This window comes from Acomys minous (assembly GCF_964271855.1).
Source record: "Acomys minous genome assembly, chromosome: 4".
Taxonomy (NCBI): domain Eukaryota; kingdom Metazoa; phylum Chordata; class Mammalia; order Rodentia; family Muridae; genus Acomys; species Acomys minous.
The window spans coordinates 47,910,101-47,924,647 of NC_140486.1; the positions used below are offsets into that span (position 1 = coordinate 47,910,101).

Sequence of the window (14,547 nt, forward strand, 5' to 3'; positions counted from 1 at the left end):
AGGCCTCCTCTGTTCCAACCGCCAGGGGGCGGTACTCCCCGCTGCGGCTTAGCAGAGCAGCACCGCCCACTCTGTCTCTTCCCTCCCCACCCCCCCACGTGGGCTCGAATGGTTAGGCCCGCCAGGCAGGTAGCGCGCTTCCGCGGTGTCCCTCCACCCCCTTCCCTTCCCCCATTGGTAGGGGCTGCGTGTCCGGGCGGAAGTGGGGCAGGCGGGCGGGAGCGAGGCGTCACCGTTGTATATTCATGAGGCGCGCGCAGCCTAGCATGTTAATGAGGCGGGGCGCGGCGGCCGGCTAAGAAGGCTGCTGGGCGGCGGCGGCGGCGGCGGCGGTGGTGGTTGCTGGTTCGGGGCAGCCGGGCACGAGCTGGGTAGACAAGGGGGTCAGTGGCCAGCGCTAACCAGGACATGGAGCCGTCCGGCGGGGGCCTGGGGCCCGGCCGCGGGACCCGGGACAAGAAGAAGGGTCGGAGCCCGGATGAGCTGCCCGCGACCGGCGGCGACGGCGGCAAACCTAAGAAATTTGTGAGTGTCCCCTCCCACCCCGCTGCTCAGCCCGGAGGGGCGGCCGTCCTCTGCACTCGGGCGACCCTCGCTGTGCTCCCGGGGGCGTCTGCCCGCTGCTGGGGAGCCGCCCCCGCGCCTCCCTTCCTGGTTTCGCTAGGTCTTGGGCTTCGCAGTCCCACAGGCTCCGCTTCCCGGACCTCGGGCAGCCGGAGTGTCCCACCTGGCCCTCGCCTCGGCCACCTTGGAGCTTCCCTCGCTGTTCAGTCCGCTGCGCTCCCGCCCCCGTGGCCCCCGGGCTCTCAGCCCCCACTTCCTTTCTTCTGCCTCTAGTACCCCACACACGTCTTTGTAATTTTTTCTTTTCCTTATTTTTTTTGGCCCCCTGTAAGCTGTTCTGAGTCCATTTTCTCTTCTCACCCATATCCCGTTTGAGGTATTCTCTTTCTTTTAAAAGGCCATTTCCTTCCTCACTAGTAATCCCTTCACCTGCTAACTTTCCTCCCGCCCTGTCCCCTTCCAGGGCCCTCAGCCCGGTGTCACCTGGTAATGCTTCCCCTCAGGAATGTTACCTGACTTGAGTCTTTCTTCTTCCTCCTTTGGACGTTTGTCCTTGTGATTACGGGTGTGGGTTCCTGCCCAGGTCCTGTGGTCACTGGGCTATGGCGGTAATTGGCTTCTCTATCCACAAGACCTGTTTCTTTTTGCCCTGTTGCTTATCACTTCAGAGAGTTGGAACTTCTCTCGATGCCCTTCATGACCCGAGATGGTGATTAATCTTCCGTCTTGAGGACCAAGTTAGATTTCAAGTCCAATAAGCTTATGAGTAGTTTAATTGCTTTTTATACACTTAAAAAATAAGAATGACCATTTCTTCAACTCATCTTTTACCATCTTCTGTGCCTCAAGGCTCCTGACATCCCCTTTCCTACTACCCGTAATAAAGCGTATCTTTCCTGGGGTGCGATTACTTTTAATCCAGGTCAGAGGGATTGTCGATGTTCCTGTAATACGGTATTTTACTACCTGTTGCCTTTCTCAAATCCTCTTTCTTCTCTCTCCAGGGAGCTACTTGACTCTTAGTGTAAAAGCTTTGAAAGATACCAAGCAGTCAGGGAGTTTCTGGTGAACTATTTGCCAGGTGTTAACTAGATACTTAGTTTGCTCTTCCAGGTAAAGAAGTTGTCTCTTTGACCAATTAAATGCCTTGTAAACTCTTCCTCTGCCACCACCACCACCACCACCACCACCCCACCCTACCTCACCCCAAAATCTTCTGATCCAAAGCCACAAGTTTGGGAAGGTAAAATGATAAAGTGATGGAAATGGGAAGAAAATGTGTAGTGACCTGGAGGGTTGAGGGCATATGAAGCTGAATTAAAAGAGTGACTCATCTCTTCCTATTTCTAGCAAGACCAGGTGCTCCTGGTTTGTCCTTTCCAGTGACATACAGGGTGTCAGGAACTGTTTGATTTGCCAATATCTTTATAGAAATAGGATTCCCGGTACCAGGGCTGTGTATCCCTAGATTGATTCTTTAAGGGTAATAAGAATTGACACCCTTCCCCCCCTTACCCTCCCCCACCTCACCCCCCCCACCCCCCAGTTTGAGAGCTTTCCTTCAAAACTTTCCTTCCACAACTTCCACAATGTAAGTTTTAGGGCCTGAGTTTCTTCTATTTCTGTATTTTCTTGTTTTGATTTTGTCGCCATGGATACTATTTGACCTTCTCTGTCCAAACTGGCTATACTTGCTGATTTGTAGTGACCTCTATGACTTGGTGCTGTTGTTTTGTGTGTGCATTTTGTTTGTTCTAACACCGTGTTTCATAAATTGATGGAATCTACTCAAGTGTGTGGGGTTGTAATGCCAGGAATCCCAGGAAACTCAACTTCTTTTCACCTGTGTCTCGGCAAGCCACAGTCTTGTGCAGCTGAGTGGATTTGGCCCAGAGTTGTTATTTGCTATACAGAGGGTGGGGCTGAGCCAAGTTCTCTTTCAGGGAGGTTCTGGTTTTAACCCTTCACCTAACTGAATTTTAAGAACTAGGTATTGCAAGTAGGTAAGGATTGGAAGGTTTCCAGGAGTGCCGGCTGCTTCACTTCCTCGTTGCCAAATACAGTCTACCTTAAGGCAGGAGAATATTCTTTCTCACTGCTCTTTTTATGAGAACTATGAAAATGAGAGACAAGGAGCACTGCAATCCGAGTCTCTTTGTCTCGGTGTATGTAAGTGTGTGTGAGTGGGTGGAGGGGGTGAGATTGCTGGGGTGCTTTTGTTACCCAGGGCTCAGTTTTCTTCAACTACTGGCTAAATACAAGCTCAAAGCTGTTTCGCCTCCTCCACCTTCTCTGAAGTGCAGCATCCGCCAGAACGCCCATTCTGAGTGTGCTGTGTCAACCCTCTGGCTTGGACCAAGTGTGCTTGAACGTTTGCATTTGAGTGGTTGCAGTCCCTTAGCTGCTGCCGAGCAGGTTGTTTGCATTTGAAGGACTTGTAGTTCATACCTTTCTGCCATCTGCAGATGAGAAAACAGAGCTCATACATTACCCGAGATCTGCCCTTCACCCTCTGAGGCAGCTTGTGTGGAGAGCAAGTGTAATCCTAGTTTAAAAAGTGGACAGGCATCATTTTTTAAAGGCATGGCTGAAGTGTTGATGTGCGTGCGTGACTGAAGCCAGGCCGCTTGGTTTCCCCCTTCGGTTCTTGATGAGTCTTGTCTTCTGGGCCACGAGCATTTCCCTGCTCCAGCTTTATTCTAGTTCCTTTCAGGATCCCTCCAGAGGAAGGAAAATAAAAATCCTGAGTGAACAGAGTGTTTCTGACTTTGCAGCAGTGACGAATGTGGGTGTCAAACACACTCATTTCTGAAACACATGTACAGAGAGTCAGTCCCACCAGGGTGTTAGGAGGCTGCGGAGCACAGCTGTGTTTAATAGATTACATGCCTTCTCACACATTACATTCTAAGAACAGTGCTTCCTGATTCAATGAGGGACATAAGTTCAAAAAGCAAGGAGAGTTGGTAAATGTTCCAGAACTTTAAAAAAAAAAAGTTTTTTAAAAAGATGTGCTTATTTTTATCTTATGCATATGAGTGTTTGGCCTGTGTGTGTGTGTATTTGCGCCGTATGTGCTTGGTGCTTAAGGAGGTCTGAAGATGGCGTTGGATCCCTGGGACTAGAGTCACAGATGGTTTTGAGCTGTCGTGTGGGTACTAGAAACGGAACCTAGGTTCTTCTGCAAGAGCAGCAAGTGCTCCTAAGCACAGACCTATTTCCCAGCTATCAAGAGCTGAAAATGTTATGGATTATAAATTGTTTGTTATGAAACCTGAGGAAGTAGTAGTATTAGTGAGGGACAATATAGTTTGGATAAGCACATGGACCAAAACAGACCTTTTGTATGTTCTGTGTGATAGAAGAACCTTTTGTTCTCCTTATTGGTCTGCACTGTAGTTTATAAATTGATTGCCAAGTTATTCTAGGGGAGAATTATATCTTCAGTGGAATGTAATAGAGACCCAAAAGATAAGGTTATATGCCACATGTAATTCAGAAGAACAAAATCATGTTTATTAACAAATATGAGACATGATGGAGAACCAAGCAGTTTGTATATGAAAGTGGTTCCTTCTACTTTGTGTTTGTTGGCAACATAGTTACAGAAACCATTCTCATTTTGGAACTAATTTTATATTAAGGATGTTTCTTTTTTGCATTGAGCCTTCTGCTTGCAATCATTTGTCTTTATAATGTCTCTGTAATAGAGAAAGAAGCATCTTCATAAAGCAGCTAAGGTGTTTGCCTATCACTGTGAGATGACACTTCCCTTGCAGCCACTGCTTGTTGTCTGTTATTTTCCTCTTCCTCATGTTCTTCTGGTGGCTGGTTTGAACATAGACAGGGGTTTGGGCAATCAGGCAGCTAGAAACTATTACAACTAAAATTTCTGAGCTGGGCATGGTGGCACACACCTTTAATCCCAGGCAGGTGGATCTCTGAGGCTAGCCTGGTCTATGGAGTGAGTTCCAGGAGAGCTAGGGCTACAAAGAACCTTTTTCTGGGAGCAGGGTAGGGAGTAGAGAGAACACTTAGAATACTGGAAGCAAAAAAATACTGTAATCAAGCCGGTGTGGTGGCACACGCCTTTAATCCCAGCACTTGGGAGGCAGAGGCAGGTGGATTGCTGTGAGTTCGAGGCCAGCCTAGTCTACAAAGTGAGTCCAGGACAGCCAAGGCTACACAGAGAAACTCTGTCTCGAAAAAACAAACAAACAAACAAACAAACAAATAAACAAACAACCCAAAAAACAAACAGAAAAAAAACTTCAGAGCTGGCACTCGGAGCCATAGGCAGGCGGATCTCTGAGTTCGAAGCCAGCCTGGTCTACAAAGCGAGTCCATGACAGTCAAGGCTACACAGAGAAACCCTGTCTTGGAAAAACAAAAACAAAACAAAACTTCAGAAATGGAGGCTAGTGAGATAGCTCAGTGGGTAAAGGCATTTGCTGCTAAGTCTGAAGATACATTTGATCCCTAGCACCCAATGGTGGAAGGAAAAAATGACACTTCCACATGGGCAACCATGTATAGGTGTACACACACACACACACACACACACACACATACACACACGTTAAAAGAATATAAAAATATTTAGTACTAAAAAAGTTTGAAATTTCATCAAGTTTAAACATTCAGTGTTTTGGTCACTTCTTGCAGCTGTATACTGCAAACATCCAGGGCTAAATGGTAGAAGATAGATGAATAAACAGAAAGGAAGCAGAAAATTTGGTTTCTATGTTTTCATTATTGAATACTAACATAGGAAAGGGCATCATATAAGGAGGAAAGGTGAGCTGGGCATGGTGGCGCACACCTTTAATCCCAGTGTTCTGGAGGCAGAGGCAAGCGTATTGCTTTGAGTTTGAGGCCAGCCTGGTCTACAAAGTGGGTCTAGGACACCCAAGGCTACACAGAGAAACCCTGTCACAAAAAACAAAAAACAAAAAAAAAAGAAAAGAAAAGAAAAGGGGGGGGGGGCAAGGTGCAGGTGTGAAAAGGAGTTGTTCTGTATTGCTTGGCCCTGTGACAATTAGGGAGTGTCATTTGCCTTTTAAACATTGTTTATATTTCTTTTTTCAAGAAGAGGACCGGGGAGGCAGATGCAGGTGGATCTCTGTGAGTTCGAATCCGGCCTGGTCTACAAAGCAAGTACAGGACAGCCAGAGCTACCCAGAGAAACCCTGTTTTGGGGGAAAAAGAGGACAGAATAGACAGGGAATACAGAGGAATATAATCATAACATAGCTGAATTAAAAGAGGTATAGCTAGCTCACTAGCTTTTAGTATTTGGAGACCTCTGATCCCAGCGCTGCAGACCAGTCCATAGCAGAGTTGGAGACTTTGTCAGCTCCTGATCTCACCATCCTTAAGTGTGGGTGTTCCAGTGTGTTTGTGGAGCTTCCTCGGTGTGACTGACTGGTGAGGCCCTGACACTTTTTTTTTTTTTTTTAAAGATTTGTTTGTTTTATGCACAGTGTTCTGCCTGCATGTACACCTGCATGCCAGAAGAGGGCACCAGATCTCATTACAGGTGGTTGTGAGCTATCATGTGGTTGCTGGGAATTGAACTCAAGACCTCTGGAAGAGCAGACAGTGCTCTTAAATTCTGAGCCATCTCTCTAGCCTGCGGCCCTGACACTCTTACCTGTGCATTGTGTGTCTTCCTGGGGGAGTCTGTTTAAGGTTTTGTACGTTAAGTTTTTGTCTTTGTTTTAGCTTTAGTACGAGTCTTTGAAGATATGTGTTTTGTATGTTTTTTATTTTTGTTGCTTAAGTATTTAAATTTCTTAACAGTATATTTTGAAAGAAAAGAAGGAGGGATGTTTATTTTTGAAGAAGTCCCTTTCTCCCCACTTTTGGTCTTTGTGTTATTTCAACGGCTTTGTAAAAACTCACTTATATTTTCTCTTTTCAATATTTTGGTTCAACATATTTGTTTTGGAATTTTCCCTGTAGACAGGATGGTTCAGTTTTGAAACCTTTGAGATTCCATTTATCCTGTAACCCTGCACCCCTCCCTGCAACACACACAGCTAGTGCCAACTTTTGTTTTTCTGTTCTTAGTGTGCTACAGGTTCTATGCCAGTCTTCCAATGTATAAATATTAGTGAATGTTTAGAATTTTTACATGAGGCTACAATAGATTCATTCCAGGATAAAGAGTAATTATAACCTTGGCAATAACAACAGTTTGAAATGAATGCCGCTTCCTGTGTGCCTACCAATGTACTAAAAAGTTTTGGATTCAGTTACTCAATAGTTTCAACACTGGCCTTCATAAGATATACATTATTATTATTACTTTTATTTTATAGGTGATTGGGTTAGAATCCATTAGGATCAGTCATCCAACCTGCTTGACATAGAAGTATAAAGTGGCAGAGCTAGAATTAAATCTAGATCTAGCTGATTGATCCATTACTTTGTAATGTCAGTTCACATGCAGTCAGCCTTTCACATCTGCTTTGTAAGAGTATTCACTTCTAGAAATTTCCTAGAAAAATTTGGTTGTATTCCTTAGAGTCTTTTGGTCATCTGTAGTCTATTAAAACTGGATTCTCCCAGATCCCGTTAGTGGGAAAGTAGTTCAGGGTTTAGATAAAGTACAAAGTGCACTGGCTAAATGCCTAAATGCTTTGTGCATTTAGTAATTTAGACTTTGAAGCAATTGGAAGAATCATAATTAAAACTACCTTAGACATGAAAAAGTACCTGTTGCTGAGCATGCAAACCCCATCTTTCCCGTCTCAGGTGTTATTCGGCTGTGTTAAACATTTTTTAGAGTAACCTGATCTCCTCTGTAAGTAGACCAGCTTTAACAGCATCATGTGTCAGGAGTTTCAGTTAAGTTGCTGAGAGCAGCAAGTAGTGTTGAAAAACTGGGAGAAGTGAGGTGAACCGAAGACCCACGACCGTCTTTGTAATTAGCCTTTTTATGTTTAAATTTGATGTTTGGCATTCATAAACACTTACTATCTTGAAACTTAAGGATTTGAATTGACTGCTAACTCCGGGGTCTCTTCTGAATCTGAGAACTACTGGCTTTGCTCTTTAGACCTGGTAGTTATTTGCCTGGAGTTAATAATTAAGACATTGCCACAGAGATCCAAGCACATGAAACTATAATTTTCTGTATGATTGGTGGTAACAAGTAGAGAATAGAATTTCTCTTGTTTTCCTGTGTCCAAATACGTCTACCTTGGATCCGAAAGCGAATCATAAAGTCATGTGGCTATTATATCAGATTTCAGCCTTGGTTTTTAAGAGATTATAATCTCAGCCATATATATGTGTGTGTATGTGTATGTATGTATATATGTGTGTGTGTGTATATATGTACACACACACACATACCCCTACACACCTATCTCTTGGAAGAAAAAAATTCTGTCCAGGGCTGTGAACATAAAATTTGTGTGCATGGGCATGCTGCTGGGCTTTGTGGCTTTGTATATGGTGGGCAAATACTCTTATCATTGAGCTACACTTTGAGCCTAGCATAAGTTAAAAACTGATGTCCAAATTTGAAGAATTGGGAAAATTAAATAGCAGTGTTATTGGACTGAGAGAGGAGCTAAGTTTCATAATCTTGAGTGTTGCATGTGAAAAATATCTTAAAATGATACAAAGTTTAACTAGCCCCCCCCCCCTTTTAAACAAAGGAAGGTTATCGTAAACCAGTGATTTGCCCAGTATCCAGTCTAGAGCTAGATGGCCTGCTGTCTCCAGATTGTTGCTTGGTTGTGACCTTATCACTAATTAGTCATGTGAATTTTGGACAAGTCACATCAGTTTGCTTGGCCTTACAAAACCTGAGGGTTATTATGAATCATTCCTAAGGCCCATGTGCCCATGTGCCAGTGTGCCCGTGTCTTAGATTCAGTAAATAATCCAGTGCAGCAATGGGCAATGCCGGATTCATAGAAGCTGAGGGCTGTAGCTGGCTCAGGGAAGAAATCTGATTAATGGAGAGGGAAGGAATCTTCTGAGGTGGGGAGAAGTGCAAACAGAGGCTCAGGTGTGTGAGTGTGTACTGGAAGTGAAGGAAAATTACACTGTTGTTACAGGAGGCACAGAGATTGGTTGGGGGCAGATCACTAGGAGAACTAAAGCCACTTCACTTGGCAGGGATTTTAGGTTCCCTTCCTATAAAAACATCTAGGAAAAAAAGACTGAAAATTAGCATCTTATAGCACATGATACACATTGATACCAGTTTGTAGCCATATAATGTATAGTGGTGACATTATGTAATCAGGATATCTAAGAACTCAGATTTGTGTTAAGATCCAAGAAGTCATTACTTTTATTTGTATGGGTATTTTGCCCACATATGGGTGGTGAGAATTGAACCCTGGTTCTCTGGAAGAGCAAAACTGCTGAGACATCTGTCCAGCTCCCAGCAAATAATTTTTTTTCTACCTTTGATGGTATTTAGGTAGTCTAAAGTCTTTTTACCACTTATAATGTACTCGTCTTTTCAGAGACTATCTAGTTCTTTAAAATGTAGCTTTTCAGCTGGATCTTAAGGCTGTATGAGCAAATTGTGGGCACAGTCAGATAATACCTTTGTGAGAACAGTCTGAGCCTGTGTTTGGGCCCAGTTACTTTTTTTTTTTTTTTTTTTTTGACTGTTATTCCTGACCCTGAGCTGTTATCTTTGGTTGCATGGCTATGGAAGTGTTCTTCGCTCTTCCTTGAATACAAAAATATTTGTCGCATTCTAGTCTTCCCTTCCATGCAGCCAGCTTGAAAGGTCCCTAAAAGCACTAGTGGCTCTTAGTTCATGTCATCTACAGCCTTGTGTGCACTTAATTTCAGTGGTAGACTCTTGCATCCAGATTCCCCACTCTCATGATCTAATGTAAGAGATTGAGCGTTCTGAAAACTTTAGTTACCTGTCATCAAGGTAACTGTGAGCTAGAGAACCACTGACTTAGCTACCCCAACCAGAAGAGCTCACAAAGAGCTACAAAGAAAAAAAAAATGGTTGCTGTCTCTGGAGATCCTGTCTTACAGTTCAGACTTGTGCAGAATGAAGGAACATTATGTATGATTAAAAGTCTCTGAGTTATTTCACAAAGTGCAAGGCTGCTGACTTTCACTGCTATAAATGAGAGGAGTATTTGACCCAGTGCTCATCTAAAGTGAGTAAGTGCGAGTTCCCATGGTGTTTCATGGCCATAGAAAGGTTTACACAGACCATTAAAGAGAGGAGAAAAGTACCGCAGGATATGGCTAAATGGTAATTAATGATCAGACTGTACTATTCTTTCTTTTTAATTTTTAAAAATATTTATTTTATGTGTCTGACTGTTTTGTCTGCATGTATATACAGCACATGAGTACCTGGTACCCATGAAAGTCAGAAGATGGCGTTGGATCTCTTAGAGCTGGAGTCAAGGATAGTTGTGAGCTGCTGTGCTGGGTACAGGGAACTGACCGCGTCGTCTGCAAGAGCAACAAGTGCTTTTAACCTTTGAGCCTTCTCTCCAGCCCCACACCATTGTTTCTTCACACACACTCCAGTCAGCTGTAGAATTGCTTTAGTTCCGTTATTTGGCCGTAGAAGCAGATAGCTTTGGACCGTTGGAAAACTATTCCATCTTGCTGGACTTACACAGAGAGATTTTTAGTTTTGTTTTTGTGTGAGATGTATATCAAGGCTCCTCACTTGCAGGATTCTCTAATGATTTCTTGATCCTTGTATTTTTTAAGGGGATGGGGGTTGGTCCTGGTTGGCAGCTCTTAGCCTCTGCTACAGCTTGCTACATGTAGGCTGTGGGTGACGTCTGTTTCCTGTGATTGAAACCACAAGAAGAAGTGGTGAGAAACCACTGTAGGATATGTATTATCAGGCAAGCAGCAGGCATTGGGTACCCCTTAAAGAGAGCGGTAGTAACCAGTTACAGTCTTTCAGAGGCCCAAAGAGCCCTTAGAAATGATTTGACCCAGTTTTCCTTTAAATGAGGAGGACATGGAAGCTTAGAGCTGTTTTGTTGGCCTTAATTGGATGAGCTAGGCTTTAGCTCTTCAGTATGCTCTCACTTTGTGTTATTACTCTTAAATTCTGCAAGTGTTCTTTGTCTGCCTATTTACCAAGGTATACAAGAGACGGTATGGAACATTTAGAATATGGGAGTTGGATGATGTTTTGTTTTAAATGTTGTGCTAATGAGTTTTTAAAAACTTTTCATACATTTCCAAAACATCAATATCCAAGAAACCAGGGTTCCTGCTGTTTTGTTTTTATTTCATAGAATATATGGGTATTCTAGCACTATCTATGCACAATATTTTTTATAGAATTACAATTACGGTTTTATATCTTCTTTTAAACTACTATAAACATTTCCATTTCTTAAAGCTTTAAAATTTTTATTTGAAATGAAAATATATTTTTATAATAAAAGCAATATGTAGCTTTTTCTAAAGAAATGTAGGTAGATATAAACATGGAGTAAAACAATCCCATTGGATTTTTTTGTTGTTGGGTGTTTGTTTTTTGAGACAAGGTTTCTCTGTATAGCTCTGGCTGTCCTGGAGCTTGCTCTGTAAACCAGGCTGGCCTCAAGCTTACAGGCTGCCTGCCTCTGCCTGTCAAGTGCTGGGATTAAAGGGGTGCACCGCAACTGCCCTTTGTTTATCAGAAGTTGAAATTATTTAAAGTAAAAACAAAGAAATACTTGCTATTTGGAAGTTGTTAGGGCCTAAGTGCTCTGGCATGAAATTGTGTATGTGGTTGTGTCATGACATAGTTCAACAGAGTTTGGTTTCTAGAAGGGTCAGAATGGTGGACTTTGCCTTATGTTTCTGGTGAACAGTCATGAGGATCTAAATCACCACTCTGTTCCCTGCTCTCCAAGATTTCTCTTAAAATCTGTTCGGTTTATAAAAGTCTAGAAAATGTTTGCTGCAGTTTCTTTGCATTTTTGAGTAGCAGTGTAATTTTGGGGTTATTTACTCTATTATCAGTAGATGATAGTTTCTGGGTATTCAATGATGATGTGAGGAGAAAAGCGGGTGTAACTTATTTTGAATGAAAAGGAATGGGGTTAGGATTTAAAACAAGTCTTCGTGCTTGGTGCCTGTATGTAGAAGTGATAGCAGCTGTAGAAACTTCCTGTCTGTTGGGCCTTGGGTGTGTCATATGTGTCTACCCCGAGGAGGAGATGTCCTGCTGCTCACTCACTAGGGAGGAGGACAGAGTTGCTAGGTGATTGAGAAACAGCATTCCTGAGTCACTGACTCTTTCTAAATGAATGGTCAACACCCCTTTTTTAAAGGAGCAATGACATTCTTCCCTGACCTCAGGCCCAATAAGATGAGGAAGAACAAGTATAGTATTTGAAGCTTGAGAAATATATTAAAACTTTGGGAAAAAAAATCTGCTAATATTATGTTTCTATTAACATGTGTTTTCTGTATATGTATTCAAGTTTTTTCCCCCAAAACAGTGTTCTCTGTGTATCCTTGGCTGTCCTGGACTCGCCTTGTAGACCAGGCTGGCCTCCAACTCACAGAGATCCGCTTGCCTCTTCCTCCCAATTGCTGGGATTAAAGGCGTGTGCCACCATGCCCAGCTTTGTTTTTTTATTTTGTTTTTGTTTTTTGAGACAGGGTTGTGCTCAAGTTGTATCAGAACCTTAAGGTGTTTAAAAAGGAGGAGACTTTGTATACAGCTGTCTGCAAATGACAGAACATTCATTCATGGCTTTCACTCACTTCCCTCAGCAGAAAAGATGGGCATGTCTGTCAGATACTTTATTTCCCAGCTTTGAACACTTTTATCTATTAGCAGCTTGTTTTCCAGACCCACCAGTGTCTTAGAGTGTAAGGTGCTGATACTGTAGATTTGTAAGAACTGTCCCCCACCTGGCTTCTACCTGCTTTTCTGTGCTGGAATAGTGGAACCAGAGTGGCCTTTTCTTTTCTTTCTTTCTTTCTTTCTTTCTTTCTTTCTTTCTTTTAATAATTTATTTATTTTTATTTTATTGTGCTTTGCTTCCATGTATGTTTGTGGGTGTCAGATTTTGGAGTTACAGACAGTTGTGAGCTGCCATGTGGGTTCTGGGAATTGAACCTGGGTCCTCCAGAAGAACAGTCAGTGCTCCAAACCGCTGAGCCATCTCTCCAACCCCAGAGTGGCCTTTTCTTCTTGTTTCCAGGCTATCAATTATCTATGAAACATGTAGCCATACTTTAAGATGAGCTGACCTGGCTGGGCAGTGGTGGCGCATGCCTTTAATCTCAATACTTGGGAGGCAGAGGCAGGCAGATCTCTTTGAGTTCAAGACCAGCCTGGTCTACAGAGCAACTCCAGGACAGCTAGAGATCATCCATACAGAGAAACCCTGTCTTGGAAAAAAAAAAAAGCTGACCTGGGGCAAGAAGTTACTCTTGTCTTCTTGGCCACTAGAGGAAGAAATATTTGGATTTGTTAGCAAACAAATTCTAATACTTAGACAGTGTTCCAGTTTGAGAGGCTCTGAACTCTAAATCTTCCTTCCTTCCTCAGCCTCCCAAGCACTAGGACTAGAAGTGTATCCCCTGCCTGGCTTTACCATTGCCTCAGAGCTTTGGAGTCCTTAATTTTCAATTCCAAAACTTGTTGTTGATTTGGCCTCCTATTTGGATTTCCTTTTCTCTGGGCTATCCTCCTCTTTTTTTGAGGTGAGTGTTGGAACTCTGCACCATTCCCATTTAGGGTATAGATACCAATAAATGTAATGTCAGAATTTGGTTTTTTTGTAAGCGGAGATGAGATGTCAGTTTGTTTGCTATCCTCCTTGCCTGTTGATGGAAAATGGAAGGGAAAGTTCCTTGTAATTCAAGAGGGAAATGATGAAGGAAGTCCAGCCACTGTGTGGTTCTGTCATTGTGCATTAATTTTTACAAGACGTTTTGATTTTTATAATTTAATGTATTATTTTTTATCCTAATGAGATGACATAGTCCTAAAAATAGGAATACTAAAACTGTAGTAGATTTCAGATAGCAAACACACACTCTACCCTTCCTTACTGTCCTTTGGTAGAAATGTAAATTTTGTGGCAAAGCTAGATTACGATTCTTTGGTAATTGGGTTCAAGTCTGAGTTGTAAACCCCTGTAGCCTCACCGTTCTAAGGGACTTAATGTGCACCCTGTGATAGAATACAGAGTGACTCAGAGGCAGACTCCATAGATCTGTCTGTTCTGCATGCCTTTCCTGGGAGATGTACTGCACTTGAAAGGAAGTTGTTGGTGACACTTACTTCCCCTTTGCCTGTAGGTAGTGGCCTTTGTCATTATTGAGAACTTACTGCTTTTCAAAGAAGATGGAAACACCCCTAAATGACATCTTGCCTGTTCCATAATTGATTATTTTCCCCAAGGACAATTCATAAATATGTCTTGTGGGCTGAAGCACTAAGCATAGCCTCCGGTCTCATTCGTAGGGAAAGGCAGAACTCTTGGAGGCTTAGCTGGTGCTTAATCCTACTTTTCTATGTAGAACTCCAAGCTTTTTATCAGTTGCTCTATGTGAATAACACTAGTGAGTATGCCACGCTTATGGTGGTGCTTCAAAGTCTACAGTGGTGTTGATCGTAAAGGTCAGGATACATCACCTGAGTAAACACACTTTTGCCCCTGCAGCACTTAAGAGCTCAGAAGGAGTTGCAAATAGTATCTGTTAAGAAGGAGCTGACTTATAAAGCATGAAGAACCCAGCTTAGATGATGGCTAAGTGTAAGTTTATAGGCAAAGAATGCATTTGTTAGCCGGGCGTGGTGGCGCACGCCTTTAATCCCAGCACTCGGGAGGCAGAGGCAGGCGGATCGCTGTGAGTTCGAGGCCAGCCTGGTCTACAGAGTGAGTCCAGGACAGCCAAGGCTACACAGAGAAACCCTGTCTCAAAAAAAAAAAAAAAAAGAATGCATTTGTTTTCTCACAGCCTGTTACTGAAGTACAGTGTTGCCTAATTAGTCATCAG

The 14,547-nt window shown here is 43.0% G+C and overlaps 1 protein-coding gene across 1 annotated transcript in view; it reads left to right on the forward strand.

The window, feature by feature from the left end:
• Positions 1-222: 222 nt before the first annotated feature.
• The window catches only part of DIAPH1 (diaphanous related formin 1), an 87,493-nt gene continuing 73,168 nt past the window's right edge, over positions 223-14,547 (forward strand). The window contains exon 1 of the mRNA XM_084780200.1: positions 223-525. Coding sequence (XP_084636326.1) covers positions 409-525 — 117 coding nt within the window. The 5' untranslated portion in view covers positions 223-408. The remainder of the gene's footprint in view (positions 526-14,547) is intronic.